At 58.8% G+C, this 14,973-nt stretch overlaps 1 protein-coding gene across 5 annotated transcripts; it reads left to right on the top strand.

Moving 5' to 3' along the window:
• The first annotated feature begins 55 nt into the window (after nt 1-55).
• On the top strand, nt 56-14,967 carry HR (HR, lysine demethylase and nuclear receptor corepressor). 5 transcript variants are annotated; one of them, XM_025044240.1, is made up of 19 exons: nt 56-382; nt 1,652-2,303; nt 3,014-3,797; nt 5,053-5,203; nt 5,282-5,469; nt 6,875-7,039; nt 7,807-7,896; nt 8,074-8,189; nt 9,068-9,149; nt 9,549-9,712; nt 9,849-10,085; nt 10,283-10,448; nt 10,640-10,709; nt 10,905-11,035; nt 11,155-11,274; nt 11,372-11,487; nt 13,513-13,677; nt 14,083-14,211; nt 14,401-14,967. In XM_025044240.1, exons 2-19 carry the CDS (start codon nt 1,692-1,694, stop codon nt 14,461-14,463), a joined length of 3,549 nt encoding a protein of 1,182 aa, XP_024900008.1. In that variant the 5' UTR covers nt 56-382; nt 1,652-1,691; the 3' UTR covers nt 14,464-14,967. The 5 variants fall into 5 exon arrangements, with proteins under 5 accessions (XP_024900008.1, XP_024900001.1, XP_015441938.1 ...); XM_025044233.1 differs by having other exon boundaries at nt 9,065-9,149; XM_015586452.2 differs by having other exon boundaries at nt 6,872-7,039.
• Nucleotides 14,968-14,973: the final 6 nt, after the last annotated feature.

The raw sequence follows: 14,973 nt of genomic DNA, 5'->3' as shown, positions 1-14,973 counted from the left end.
CGCGTTCCCCCCGGCCCGGCTCCCTCTCTCCCTCCGGGGGGCACCGCTCCCTAGCCCCGGCCCGGCCCTCCCCGCGGCGCAGCACGGAGTCTCCGCGTCCCATGGCGCAACCCACGGCCTTGGCCCAGAAGCTGGTGCGGCCGATCCGCGCCGTGTGCCGCATCCTGCAGATCCCGGAGTCCGACCCCTCCAACCTGCGGCCCTAGAGCACCCCCGCCGCCCCGGGGGAGAGAGAGCGCCAGCTCGCTGAGCACGGAGCGCGGGGAAACAAGTCCTCGCCCGCCGGCCGCGAGGCTCAAGAGCCAGCCCATGGGGAGCGGGACTCCGGCGCCAGCCCCGACGACTGCCTCCGCCCGCGCTGCGCCCGGCCGGTGAAGCCCAGGTAAGCGCCAAGAGGGCGAGCCAGGCGCGCGCCTTTGGGGACGCTCTGAGCTGAGCCCCAGCCGCAGCAGGGAGCGAGCTCTCCGTGCTCCTCTGGGCTGGGCCACACATCCGAAAGAAGTTAGGGGGCCCTACGGGACTGGACCGCGTCGGAGCGGTGGCCCCAGAAAAGCCGAGCGTCCTGTCTCGGCTCCCTCACCTCCCTTCAGAGGCTTCACCCAGTCGGCTGAGGGGGCACGCGGAGAGAGCGCTGCGGCTCTGGTGCCACCTGTCATACCGGTCCTTTGCACACAAGTTCAATTTTCCCTCCTTTGCCTCTCTCTGGGGCGCAGCCCGCTTTCCCCGCCTCCTTCCCTGCCCCCACCCCACCTCCCCGAAAGGCTGCAGTTACAGCAGCCGCCGATGGCCCTGGCACTGCTGGCTGGACAGGGGTAGCTTGACCCATCCCAGCTGAAGCCTCTTAATCCTCTTCTCCTGTGCTTTCTCACTCTTTTTTTTTTGTGAGCGCGGTGGAGATCCCAGCCCCCAGCAGTTGTCCTGGGACTGTGCTTCAGAAACCCAGAAACTGTAGAGCGCTGGAAAGAGGCAGAGACGGGGCTGCGCAGGTGTGCGGAGCGATAGCAGCCCACAGCCGTGTCTGGCGGCTTCCCCAGTGACTCCGGCCTGCCCTGCCTGCCCTTCTCACCCCTACAAGTCTGGGTGTGGCTGAGGGGTGGGGGTGGGCAGGCAGCATCCCCAGAACCAGACTGCAATGTGGGAAGAGGCCTCTGAGACTGCTGCTTTCCAAGCCCTGATTTACACAATGGCTCACTGAGGACCAGAGTGACATGACTTGCCCAAGGTGACATAATTGATGACCAAGTCAGAGCCAGAGTCCAGCCTTCTTTTCCCCAGTGCGGTGTCTTCCACCGAGCTCACCATTTGGGTTCTTGCTTCCTGTCCTTCACCATGGCTTGTGTCCAAGTTTTAGGGTCAGGGAAGCATGTCTTCCCAGAAATAGCAGGCTCTGCTAAGGGGCTCTGGCCCAGGAGCGGAAGGGCTATCAAATCCCAGGTATTTGGGGCAAGGGGTGACCTTCTACATGCATCATACCACCCAGGCGGGTCCTCGAGTCACATGTGGGCAGTCAGCATGGAGCCCAGCTGTGCGTTGGCACTTGCCTTTCTGGTTTGAGCCGCCTTGGTACTGCCAGGGCGGTGCTCACTCTCTACCAGGTGGTAGGGTACTGGGGCAGGTCTAAGAAGCTCATGCTTTGGTGGTTATGCTCCAGGGACCCCCCTCTGGGAGAGCCCCATGAGGGCAGGAGAGTGATGGAGAGTATGCCCAGCTTCCTGAAGGACACTCCAGCCTGGGAGAAGACAGCCTCTGAGAACGGCATCGTGGAACGGGAGTCAGATGCCCTGCCACGAGATGGCCTGCACCGTGGGGCACTGTGCCTGGGAGAGCCTGCTCCCTTCTGGAGGGGTGTCCTGAGCACCCCAGACTCCTGGTTTCCCCCTGGCTTCCCCCATGGCCCCAAAGACATGCTCCCACTGGTGGAGGGTGAAGGTCCCCGGAATGGGGAGAGGAAGGCCAGCTGGCTGGGCAGCAAGGACGGGTTGCGCTGGAAGGAGGCGATGCTCACCCATCCACTGGCATTCTGTGGGTCAGCATGTCCACCTCGCTATGGCCCTCTGATTCCTGAGCATAGTGGTGGCCATCCAAAAAGTGATCCTGTGGCCTTCCGGCCCTTGCACTGCCCCTTCCTTCTGGAGACCAAGATCCTGGAGCGAGCTCCCTTCTGGGTGCCCACCTGCTTGCCACCTTACCTAGTGTCCGGCCTGCCCCCAGAGCGTCCATGTGACTGGCCTCTGGCCCCGCACCCTTGGATGTACTCCGGGGGTCAGCCCAAAGTGCCCTCCGCTTTCAGCTTAGGCAGCAAGGTGAGTGTTGGAACAGAGCGTATACCTGGAGTTCAGGTCACACGGTGGTCCTCGAGCAGCTCTGCCAGGGCCATACCACACTACCCTTCCATTCTGACGAGAAGATAAGGCAGCACCCAGGCAGAAGAGCCTGTCAGCTCAGACAGAGTCCTTCCTCTGAGCATCTCCATCTCACTAGGCCTCCCCTGCCTTCGGGCCATTTCAGGGACTGACCTACCCATTGTCCACTCAGAACAAGGCCCTGGGAACTGGGACCTCAGAATATGTGGTCTTGTCCTGGGAAGGTGGGAGGCAGACTAGGCCCTCTAACTGGGAAAGGAACGTACAGGTAGCCCTTTGGCCTGTGTCCAGGGCATCTCCTCCACAGGTGACCCTTATGCTGAAGGGATGAGATCTAAATTATTTTAAAACCAGTATAGTACAGGGCATCAAACAATCTGAATAGACCCCGGAGGACCTTTGGCTGTGCCAGATATTACCCCTTTAGTTGCTGGATTGTGGGGCGGTCTGAGAAATCCTGGGGGATGACCTGGGGGTGGCTAGTACAATGGGGGTGACGTTTAGGAGCAGTGCCTAATAATCAGTACATGAGTTCTGTATTTTTCACAACCCTTAAGGCCATACAGATGCACACCTGCTGGTTATCAGTTTGTTCTTTTAAGCCTTGGGAACAAAGTCAGTGCTAGCTTAATCCTTTCTTCTCTCTTTAGGGTTTTTACCATAAGGATCCGAGCATTCTCAGGCTGGCAAAGGAGCCTTTGGCAACTGCGGAACCTGGGTTGTTGGGCTCAGCCCCTAGTGGGCCTCTCCAGAGAAATAGGGAGGCAGAGTGTCCTTCATTCCACCAGAGGGATAGAGAGACAGGCCTCAGCAGGCATCAGAATCTTTGCCCACTTCTCCTGGGGCATCCAGATACTATTCCCCGGACCCCCTGGCCCACATGTCCCCCAGGCCTGGTTCATACGCTTGGCAACGTCTGGACCATACCTGGGAGCGGGGGCCTTGGGTGCCAGCTGGGGTCATCAGCCACATCAAGATGCCCCTCTCCTGGGCCTCCTACCACCCAGGTGGGCTGTTACTCATCCCACACACCTGCTGGAGATGAAGGCCCTTGTGGGAAGTGCCAGGAGGGCCTGGAGGGGGACACCAGGGAGCCCCGTGAATCCAGCGAAGAAGCAAACAAGGCCCTGGGTCTCAGGGCCTGCCCGCCCAGCCACCACACCAAACTGAAGAAGACATGGCTCACGCGACACTCTGAGCAGTTCGGGTGCCCAGGTGTCTGCCCTGAGGACGAGGAAAGCCTGGCTGTCCCACTTCGTGCCCTGAAGAGGGCAAGCAGCCCTGAGGTCCAGGGGGTGGAGGGTAGCCCAGCTGCCAAGCGCCCCCCTGAGTCCTTCCCAGACGGTGCAGGGCGGGGGGCCAGAGATTGGCAGGAGGTCCTGGACTCATCCTTGCGGAACAAGGCAGAGGCAGAACACCGAGATGACCACAGAGGTAAGGGGGCAGGGGGCCCTACTTGGGAGGGGCAGCCCAAACTAGGCTTCGCAAAGAGGTCAGCTGGTGCTTTATGAGTAAATCGTACCCAGTATCCTTTGAGAGTTCCTCAGCACCTACAGACCAGAGCCTTCTAGCAAGTAGCTTCTATTTCCGTCTGCCTCCTCCCAAGCCATGGTGTGTTGGTGGCAGTGTAATGACATGGTTCAGAGCTTGGGCTCTGGAGTCAGAGTGCCTGGGTCCTGGCTTTGCTGACTGGTAGCTGTGTGGCCTTGGGCTAGTTGCTTCGCCTCTCTGTGCCTCAATTTCTTCATCTATAACATGGGGATAAAGACAGCACCTACCTCATAAAGACTGCTGCAAAGATTAAATGATATAATTTACACAAAAGGCTTTGGAGAATTTCCGGCACTTAGCACTCAATAAATGTTCACGATTGTCTGTATTACAAATCCCGTCTTGGGGAATGCTTCTCCCGAAGCGCCCCTGTCCTGCCTCAGGAACAAACACCTGTCTCCTAGCCAGCTGGATCATGGAAACTCAGTTTGGACTCTGCCAGTGTCAGGGCTTTGGGCACATGCTGGACCCCTCTGTCATGCTGTGCCTCTCATGGACGGCACTGGTGCTGCCGGCCCCAGCCTCAGTTCTTCGCGATCACCTCAGTTTCTCAGCCCCCTGAACTGCGACTGCTGGGCCTGGATCTGGACTCTCCTGATGGCCTTGCCCAAGCACCCTGCACCTGGCATGGGTCTGTCCACGCTCTCCAGGCCTGTGCCTGGGCTGGGAAGCTGTTGGCCCCTCTGCCTTCTTGGGTTACTGCACCTGTGGCCTGTGTTGAAACTCTCCAGCCTTCTCACCTTCCGGTGCCCTCCATCCACGTTGGGATTGTCTCCTTGCACGGTCACGCAGCCAGTGGCATCGCTAAGCCCATGGCTGAGCTATCCAAAGTCTATACTAGCTGGATCCTGTGCTTGGGTCAGGACCATCATCCCAGCTGCCCCGGCCTTGGGCTCAGCGCACCAGACCCCTCCTCTCGGCCCGTCAGTCATGTCAGCATTGCCGAGCTCCCCACATAGCCTTTTTGGTGATGTTTCTAGCTGCCTGGTCCACTCTCACTGATTCCAGGTCAGGCCTCTTGGGCCGGGGCCTGGGGCTGGGCCGGTTCTGCTTGAGGACCGCTGGTCGCTAAGCCACGGCCTGAAGGTTGCCTGAGCCCTGAGGCCCAGACTCCTGACCAGCTGCGTTGTCTCCTCAGGACCCCAGGATGGCAGGACCAGCATCCAGGATCCAGGGCATCAGGGTGCTCCTTGCTCAGCTACCCCGGCAGGCACCCCTCAGTGCCAAAGCTGTGCCCAGGTGGCAGGAGAGGTGGGAGGGCGAGCCTGCCACTCCCAGCAAGTGCCGAGGTGAGCCCTTGCCCCCTGGATGCCCCCATAGCCTCCCCCTCGGGGCACCTTTCTCACTTTCCTCTGCCCTGTCTCTAGATTGTCTCTAGGAGGGGAGCAGCAGCAGGAGGACGACCTGGCAGCCAGCTCGGAGGAGGGAGGAGGGTCTGGCCCGAAGGCTGGTCTCAGTGTGGGCCTCGCCAAGCACCTGCTAAGTGGTCTGGGGGACCGACTGTGCCGTCTGCTGCGCAGAGAGCGGGAAGCCCTGGGCTGGGCACAGCGGGAAGGTGAGCAGGATCCCCAGGCATTCAGCCTCCCAGGAGGTCCTGGTGCTTTCGCGAGGAGCACGGGGCCTGCAGAGTGTGGGGCCCTCCCTCCCACCTGCACTGCCTCCAGCTCAGGAGAACTGCTGCCCTGCTTTGCCCTTATTCCTGGCTAAGGCTCTTAGTCATCACGCTTTCTGAAGTTTCTGGCCAGGGTCGGGGGGTGGGGGGGTGGGGTGGGGTTGGGATGGGAATGTGTAAAATCTGGTCCAGCCCAGGAGCTCTTGGGCCTGTTGGGGAAACAAGACTGAGTGCCAAGTATCTGCGAGAGCAGTGGAAGGCGGGGCAGCTCCCTGGGGGCTGGCGCGTGAGGAAGGCTTCCTGGGTGGCGAAGCTCGCGGGCCCTAGGAGGCTGGTAGAGTTTGGGCTGATGTTCGAGACTGTGAAGTCCTTTTGGCTTCGGGCTCTCCCTCCCGCATCCCTTTCACGGCACCTCGAGAGCAGTGTGTTCGAAAACACACACCTGTGGTCCACCCCTCCTGGTGGAGGCCCAGTGGTGGCTCCCTCCTGTCTCAGCTCCTTTCATCAGCCCCTGCCACTCCCTGAGCCTGGATTCCCGGTACACAGCATCACAGTCTGGCCCTCACATCCTCCTCTGCTCACTGGGCTTGTCCATCCCCTACGGCCTTGGCACTCTCTGTTCCTTCTGTCTGGAAGGCCCTTCTCCTCCCTTTCTACCTGGTGAATGAAAACTTACTCATCACTCGGGCTCATTCGTGGACCGGCCCGCACCATCCCCGCCCTCAGCCTTGCGTCTCATTCTCACACCCCAGCACTCGCCCTGTGTTGCCTTCACCATTGCCATGTTTATAAGTCCATCTCCCCTTGGAATGTGAGCACTGGGAGGGCAAGCGTGCAGTCCTGATTGGCGCTGAATCCCAGCCCCCATCCCGGGACAGGACAAGGTGTCTGTTGAATGAGTAAATGAACACTTGCTCACTGGCAATCTTGCACCTACCAGTGAGAGCCTCGTCTGAGACTCCGGGTGAGGAAAGGGATGGCCTCCCAAGGTTTCCTCTTCTGATACGAAGTCCCCTGGAGAAAGCTCCCTCTGGAGGGAGCGTGTGGCTGAAAGTTGTGTAGATTAGATTCATAATTCAGAGCCGAGAGGGCAGGAACCCGGGAGATGGAGCCTGCACTGTCCCTGGGAAGGCTTGCTGGAGACAGGGGTGCGGTGGGAGGTTCTTTCCAGGGACTGTTGAGTAAGTGGGGGTATCTGTGAGGGGGCCGTCTCCTTTCTGGGGTGGCCTCTCAGTAGAAACTGCTCCTGCTTTTCCCCAGCCCTGCCTAGAGTCCTCCTACATAAGGACCTTGAAAGGGGCCTGTGGCCCGAGCCCCCTCTGACCCTGTTCTCTCCCGTGGTCAGCAGGCCAGGGGCCAGCCAGGGTAGAGGACAACCAGGCCATTGCAGGCTGCTGCAGCCGCTGCCACCATGGACTTTTCAACACCCACTGGAGATGCCCTCGCTGCAGCCACCGGCTGTGTGTGGCCTGTGGTCGCAAGGCAGGCGCTGGGAGGGTCAGTGAGAAAGCAGGTAAGAAGGGAGCTGGGGGCCGAGGGTGGGAGGGCAGGAAGGGAGGGTTGCTCTAAAGTTTGTGGCCATTTCTTGGCTGCCTCTTCCCAAGAAAGCCTCCCTCCCCCGCCCCAGCCTCAGCTTCAGCCTCAGCTGCCACTGCCCAATGCCCCATAGAGCAGACCTTTCCCTCTCCCCAGGTCAGAGGGCCACACCTGTGTCCTTGCCTACCCTTAAAAGGAGTCGAGTGCCTACTCTATGCCTCCCACTTTGCTCAGCTTGTACCTTTTAAACCTTTACAACACCGTGAGGTGGGTATTTTTGCCTCCATTTTCCAGATAAGAAAAACTCAGAGAGGTTAAGTGACTTGTCCAAGGTCATACAGCTAGTAAGTATTGGGTCCAGGATTTAGACTCTGGTCTTCTGATTCCAAGTCCTGTTCTTTTCACAGTTCTCAGCTTTTTTTTTTCCGTGGGTCGACTCGGCCACCTGAGGTCTTGGAATTTCCCAGTGTTCCAGTAGACGTGGCCAAAAAAGATTTTCGGGGTCAGAAATGTTTGGAACACTGTATTCTACATGATCATTTTGGAGCCTTGCAATGCATATCAGCATATTAAAGGCTCTGCCTTCTGCAAGCAAAGTATACTATGTCACGGTTGAACCCTAGTGCCCCAGAAAGCCGACGTTTTACAGTTTGTCGAGTCCCTGATTTAGATATCATGCCCTTATTCTTCTTCCTTGACCTTAACCTGTGCTTACCTTGATTTCCTGACCTTCCTACCCCACAGGCTCTCCAGAGCAGTCCACGGAGGAGTGTGCCCAGGAGTCTGGGCACAGCGCCTCTTCCCTGAGGCTCACCCAGTTTGTCTCCAGCCAAGGTGAGCCATCTTGGAGGAGGTGGGGCAAGCAGGGGGTGAGTCCTGGGGGAGAACAGATTCCTGTCTGGGTGTCCCTCAGCCCAGTGCCGTGCCCTCCTGGTTGGTGAGGACAAGCAGCACAAGGTGGCCTTCTATCTGCACTGACAGCCAAACTCCATCTCCCTTCCTCCCTCCCAGCTTTGGCAGAACTGAGCACTGCAATGCACCAGGTCTGGGGCAAGTTTGAGATCCGGGGCCACTGTCCCTGCCAAGCTGATGCCCAGGTGTGGGCCCCTGGGGATGGAGGCCAGCAGGTAAGAAGCATGGGACAGGTGACAAAGCCCTAGCCAGTGGGCCCCAGTATCGGGCAGCGTGTCTGCAAATTACTGACCTTGGCCAGGTTTGGCCCCTTTCTTTCGATGGGACTCAAGAGAGACATAGAGGCTTGGTGAAATCCGGCTACTTCCCCCACGCCCCTGAGGCTTAAGATCCACGGAGCCAGCACTAGCTTCTACTCCCACCTGCCCCACACCCAGCAGAAGTCCTCACTCTGCTTGCCCAGAGCTGCTACCCACTTTGTGCGTTTTCCAGCTTAGCACTTGCTGCATCATTCTAGAGCTGCTCCTTGGCGTGTCCTGTCTCTCCACGCCCCAGGCACCAGCTCTCGCTGGAGGACCGTGGCCTCCCTTCTCAGCATTCTCTGCATCTAACACGTAGCAGGTGTTCAACGTGCATTTTGTACAGCTTTTATGAAGCTCATGTTTTTATGATAAAAATCATTTATTCAAGAAATCATTTATTGAATGCATTTCGTATGCCGGACAGCATGCTAAGTACTCGTGGTGGAGAATTTGAAAAATACAAACAGGTATAAGGAAGAAAATGACAATGGCATATAACACCACCATGATCATTTTGACAGCAGTCATTTGCCTATATATTTATTCAAGTCTATTTTTGTATACTTTAGACCATACTACATGGAATTCCAGAACCTGGCCACCAGCCTGCCCCTCCCAGAACAAGTTTTTTCTACCTAATGTTATATCATATAACATCTTGCTCCTTGTAAACGTGATTTTAGGACTCACAAAAGTCTGTTGTTAATACATGTGGGTTAAATTGGATTGAGTTGTGTTTGCCATTTTTAAAATCTCTGGTTGGACTGGGGGGTGGTGGATGGGTTTAGCAGAAGAGGTCGACGGAGACAACTGCCCCAACTCCACAGCCTTCCTGCAACGGGGACACCAACAGGACCAAGGACATCAAAGAGGGTGAGTGGGCCACTGCCCCTCGTTCAGACTCAGGTGTGTGGAGGGTGCTGGGCCAGGGTGGGGACATTCAGGAGAGACTGAAATCGCTTTAGCCACCCTTCATCCCCCAATCGCCGTTACTCTTTTCAAGTCGCTCCAGAGAAAACAAATCTAAATAAAACCTAGGATAAGCCTCCTAACCCCTCTCCAGCCAGAACCCCGTTCTAAGCCCCTCTTTGGGGACGTTCTGGAGCTGCCAGCGGGGAAGCTGGTGGTAGGAGGTGAGGGCAGCCAGAGCAGAGTTGTGCCGGGCAATGCCAGCGAGGAGAGAGCAGGCTCGGCCGGGAGTGGAGGGAAGAGCACGTGGGCAATGGAGCCTCCAGAGGAAGGTGAAGCCCTCACGGTTGTTCTCCTTGGCAGAGGCTCCGGACTCCACAGAGACCCCGACACAGGACCGTGCTGGCCGAGCGCCCCTGCCTTGTCCCTCTCTCTGTGAGCTGCTGGCTTCCACTGCTGTCAAACTCTGCTTGGGGCATGAGCGGATACATATGGCTTTTGCCCCCGTCACTCCTGCCCTGCCCAGTGTGAGCAAGGGTGTGGGGGTAGGGGCAGGCGGGGAGGATGGTGGGCTGGGGGCCTGGCAATAGAGGCTGGGTGGGCCCTCCCTGGGGGTCCGGGGGATCCTGAGCTCTCCTGCCCTCCACGCCCCCCTCCCCACAGGACGACCGCATCACCAACATCCTGGACAGCATCATTGCACAGGTCGTGGAACGGAAGATCCAGGAGAAGGCCCTGGGGCCAGGGCTGCGGGCTGGGCCGGGCCTGCGCAAAGGCCTGGGCCTGCCACTCTCGCCGGTGCGGCCCCGGCTGCCTCCCCCCGGGGCTTTGCTGTGGCTGCACGAGCCCAGGCCTCGGCGAGGCTTCCACCTCTTCCAGGAGCACTGGAGGCAGGGCCAGGTGAGGCTCCTCACCTCCCCACTTCCCGCTCTCATGGCCTGGCCTACCCTCAGGGCCTTGATCGCTAGGCCCAGGCAGACCTGGCCTGTCACCCAGAAGGGGCAGCAGGGCCTGGTCTCCGGGCTGTTCTGGTGCGCCCTACAACACGTCCCAGCCCATCCATTCTTCCCATGTCTTCATTTATTTCCCCACTACAGCCTGTGTTGGTGTCAGGGATTCAGAGGACCTTGCAAGGCAACCTGTGGGGCACAGAAGCTCTTGAGGCGCTTGGAGGCCAGGTGCAGGCGCTGCACCCTCTGGGGCCTCCCCAGCCTATAAGCCTGGGCAGTGCGGCATTCTGGGAGGGATTCTCCCGGCCTGAGAGTAAGTATTTTTGATGGGGGCTAGAAGGAGCTGGGAGCCAGAGCCAGGTGGCAGCAGAGTCCTAGAGTGACCCTGGGGCAGTTGGGAGCAGAGCCCAGGGCAGAAACGGGACTCTGTTGCTGCCACGGGGCAGAGCCTCAGGGCCAAGGAGGTTCCTCCATGGGCAACGGCCTTTCTGTGTCCCCGCCTAGTTCGCCCAAAGTCAGCTGAGAGCTCGGTCCTCCTGCTGCACAGATCTCTGGGGGACGAGGACATCAGCAGGTGTGTATGGTACACGGGCTGGCCCTCCCTTCCAGTCGCTGCCCGGTCCCTTGTCATCCCTCCTCTCCTCCTTACCCTTTTCATCACCCTTGGCAGTCTGCACTTGCCTCTGGAAGTTACCCCAGTAGTGGGGGGCTTTGATGACGTCTCTGGTGGCCTGGGTTGAGCTTGCTGGGCATGACCCCTCTCTCACAGGGTGGAGAACCTGGCCGCCAGCCTGCCCCTCCCAGAGTACTGTGCCCAACATGGGAAACTCAACCTGGCTTCCTACCTCCCCCCGGGCCCTGCTCTGCGTCCACTGGAGCCCCAGCTGTGGGCAGCCTATGGTGAGTGCCCACTCTACTTCTGTGCCCTGCCCCCCATTTCTATAACCTCTGAGCACATGTGCATCTGTGCCAAGGTCCTGGGGTCCGTTCCCAGCTGTCCTTTCTCTACCTCCATGCAGGTGTAAGCCCACACCGTGGGCACCTGGGGACCAAGAACCTCTGTGTGGAGGTGACTGACCTTGTCAGTGTCCTAGTACGCGCTGAAGCCCCCCTGCCTGCCTGGCACCGGGCGCAGAAAGGTGGGTCCTCGGCCGGAAGCAGGGGAGGGGACAAGCTGCAGATGTGAGGTGCTGTGTCTGCCTTTCCTGGGCTCTCCTGAGCTGTCTTCTCCCTCAGATTTCTTCTCAGGCCTGGACGGGGAGGGGCTCTGGTCTCCAGGCAGCCAGGTCAGCACCGTGTGGCATGTGTTCCGGGCACAGGACGCCCAGCGCATCCGCCGTTTTCTCCAGATGGTGAGGAGGGAGCCGGGAGCCCTCCCCTTCCCCTGCACAGTTCTCAGGCTCCCTGGCAGTGGGGGCTCCCAGCCCCAGAAGCTCTCTCCCTGTCTGAGTATGCACCTTGTGTGCTCCCCCCACCCCCTCAGGTGAGCTGGCAGCCTCGATTCACACAGGCAGGTGCAGAGAAGGCAGACTGGGACCTAATGAGTCATGCAGTGGGGCGCACAGAAAGAGCAGAGGGTCGAGGCATGAGCTAATGATGACATGAAAGCGGGAGCTGCCGCAGGCTAGGCACTGTGCGGAGGCCCCTGGGTACGTTATCTCAGTTAACTTAATTGTCACAAACAACCGCCTCGTGAGGTTGGTACTGCTGCTTTCCCGTTTTGCATATGAGAAAATTGAGGCTGAGTGGTGGTGCTGGGACCTGAGCTTATGGCTGTTTCCCCCCAGGTCATGACCCTGCGCTCCTCCTGGAGGCAGGCAGCCTCCCCTTCATGGGCAAAGGGAAGCCGGTCTGAGATGCTTGCTTGCTGCTCCCCTTTTCATCATCTCTACCTTGAGGTGTTGGCAAGTAAGGGCTGAGGGAGTCTTCCCGGCAGGTGGAGGGAGACTTGACCAGGCTGAAGGAGGGACAGGGCAGGAGAAGGTGAGCAGGAGGCAGGACGACGCTCCAGAGGGCTGGGGAGGTGGGAGGTCAGCATTGAGGTTAGGGCAGGCCCAGTTGTCCAAGGTCAAGTTAAGCCCTCATTGTCCTGGGAAAAAGACATCTACCAAGTGTCATCCCCGCTAAGGTGTGTGTGTGTGCGCACGCGCGCGTGCGCGCGCGCGCACACACACACACACACACACGGGCATGCAGATGTCAGCATGGCTGTCCACCACCGTCCTCTTTCCCGCAGGCATGCACCTCTACAGACACACTGACAGACACACATAGATCTGTAGATGCGCACACAGATGCCGGAACACTCAGAGGGGAGCAGACAGAAGCATCCCTTCATACACGCATGGCCCTGTCTAGTCTGGGTGTGGCCCGATGTGGGCAGTCCCATACGGCCAAACCCCATGACTCATGGGGAAGGTCTGAGGGGCGTACTCGTAATGGGTGGCCTGGGAAACACTGCTCTAGCTCCAGGATGGACTTGAACTTCCGGGGCAAAGGAACCTTAGGACTGGCCTGGGGCTACCCTAGGGTCCACCTGGCTCACCAGCCTCCCCTCTCCCCATGGCCCAGTCTTAGATCCCTGAGCCCTAAGCCTGGGGACCATTGTTGAGGTCCTAGCTGAAGGAGTGGATTTCGCTGGTGGCCAGTTGGTCACAATGCTGTCATTCACCTCCTCAGGTATTCCTTGGGTACCTCTTCCTGTTGCCTCTGCCAGTCCCTGTCTGCCCAAGGTGCTTCCCGCTCTGTTTGAGCTGGTGAAAATCTCTCATAGCTCGGCCTGCTTAAGAGGCCTTGGCCTGGACAGGCAAACCCGCCCATCCACTGAGAATCAGAGCTGTATGGCTTTGCCTCTTCTGGATCAGGGATCTTAGAAGAGTTTGGATTGTCTCCTCAGGAACATACAGCCTCCTATCCGACTATAATTAGCTCACTATCTGGGACATTTGCAGGACTCTAAGTTAAGAGCTGCTGGTATAGAAAGTTCACGAGTTGGTACTCTGCAGGATGTGTTCCTGGGTTCTGGAGAAAGGGGTACATTTGAGCAAGAGAGCAGAAGGCCCAGGGCAAGGGACGCAGAAGCTATTCAAAGCATCTGGCCTCAGGACAAGCGCGGATTTAGACCCCAGCCTCGGAGCCCTTAATCCTTTCCTCTAAGCTCCTTCCAGCCAAATCTCTGATCTACCAACCTGAGTGGCCCCAGCCCCTTACCATCCAGCCCCTTTCTCGCCGTCCTATGTCCTTTCCTTCCTGCCCTTCAAGACCTGACCACTTCACCTCTCTCCTGTGCCCTTGGCCTTTGGAAAGTCCATGTCCCGTCCTCCTGTAGCCTCGCCCTTGCCTCTCTCCCTGGCTCATTCCCACTTCTCTTCTTTGAGGTGTGTCCGGCTGGGGCAGGCAACCTGGAGCCTGGCGCCCCAGGCAGCTGCTACCTGGACGCAGGGCTGCGGCGCCGCCTGCGGGAGGAGTGGGGTGTGAGCTGCTGGACCCTGCTGCAGGCCCCCGGAGAGGCTGTGCTGGTGCCCGCTGGGGCTCCCCACCAGGTGCTCCCCCAGTGGGCCAGGGGCTCTGCTGTGAGCTCAGAATGTCACAAGAACAACAGCATAGTGATACAGCATTCCTCTGCCTGTTATATTTTTGTCCCTCTCAAGACCTGGAGAGCTAGGCCGGGCAGGAAGCCACACTCCCATTGTAGGGAAGAGAAGCTGAGCAGTCTTGAACTGGGCACTGGGTCCTCGGATGCCAGCGTGGCCTGTGCCATCTCTGGCATCCCCTTGTCCTGGTTTTGACCACACCCTTTGGGGTGCTGGTGCCGGATCCAAGGCCTCTGTTCTCTGAGAGCTGGGTGAGGTCATTATGGGAAGTAGATCTGAGAGCCCAGCCGGGCAGGGGGGTTGTGTGATCCCGAGTCTCCGCTGACCCTCCTGCCCACCTCCTCCCTGGCACAGGTGCAGGGCTTGGTAAGCACAGTGAGCGTCACTCAGCACTTCCTGTCCCCTGAGACCTCTGCCCTCTCCACTCAGCTCTGCCACCAGGGACCTAGTCTTCCTTCTGACCACCGCCTGCTTTATGCTCAGGTGAGTGTAACACTGACCGGGAGGCTGGGTGTGCTGCCCCAAGTCCCTCTGTGGCACAGCTGGAGCGGCATAGCAGATCTAGCTCTGTGCTAAGCAAGCAGCCAGCCTGGGCCCAGGAAGGGTGTCCTTTTTGGTGGGGAGAGCACAGGAATGTGACTGCAAACTCCTTGTCTTCTCTCTTTCTCCTAGATGGACTGGGCTGTGTTCCAAGCAGTGAAAGTGGCTGTGGGAACATTACAGGAGGCTAAATAAGGGGATCCCAGGTGTCCGGGGTAGAAGTGGGGGGCAGGTAGACCAGGTGCTCAGCTCAGACACAGCTTTAGCAGTGAATGACACTGGGAACGTGGAGACTTTCGGTCAATCCCACAGACACCACTCTGGGCACTAAAAGGGCACCCCATTCCCCACCTCCGACCTGGGCCCTAAAGCCAGCAACCACAGTGCCATCGAAGTTCATACCTGTTCTTCGCAGGCTGGTACCTGCTCTACCCCTGTGCCCCTCTCCTTGGTACCAGGCCCACATTGGAGGTGACCGACTCCCTCCAACCCCTGCCCCCCAACCCAGGTGACAAACAGCCCTTCCTTGGGGGACTTAGGGAATCCTTCTGGCTTAAGCAACACCTTCTTCTGCTGCCTCATCCCCTACTGTCCCACCTGAGCTCTGTTACACTACCCACCTCCTCATGGGGCTCCAGGCGCCCATTGCACTGCAGGCATGCTGGACAAGGGGCCACTGAAATCCCGCCCGCTTGCCGGGGAGCT

This window comes from Pteropus alecto, unplaced genomic scaffold (genome assembly GCF_000325575.1).
Source record: "Pteropus alecto unplaced genomic scaffold, ASM32557v1 scaffold160, whole genome shotgun sequence".
NCBI classification, from domain to species: domain Eukaryota; kingdom Metazoa; phylum Chordata; class Mammalia; order Chiroptera; family Pteropodidae; genus Pteropus; species Pteropus alecto.
This window is presented reverse-complemented; position numbering and strand designations above follow the sequence as displayed.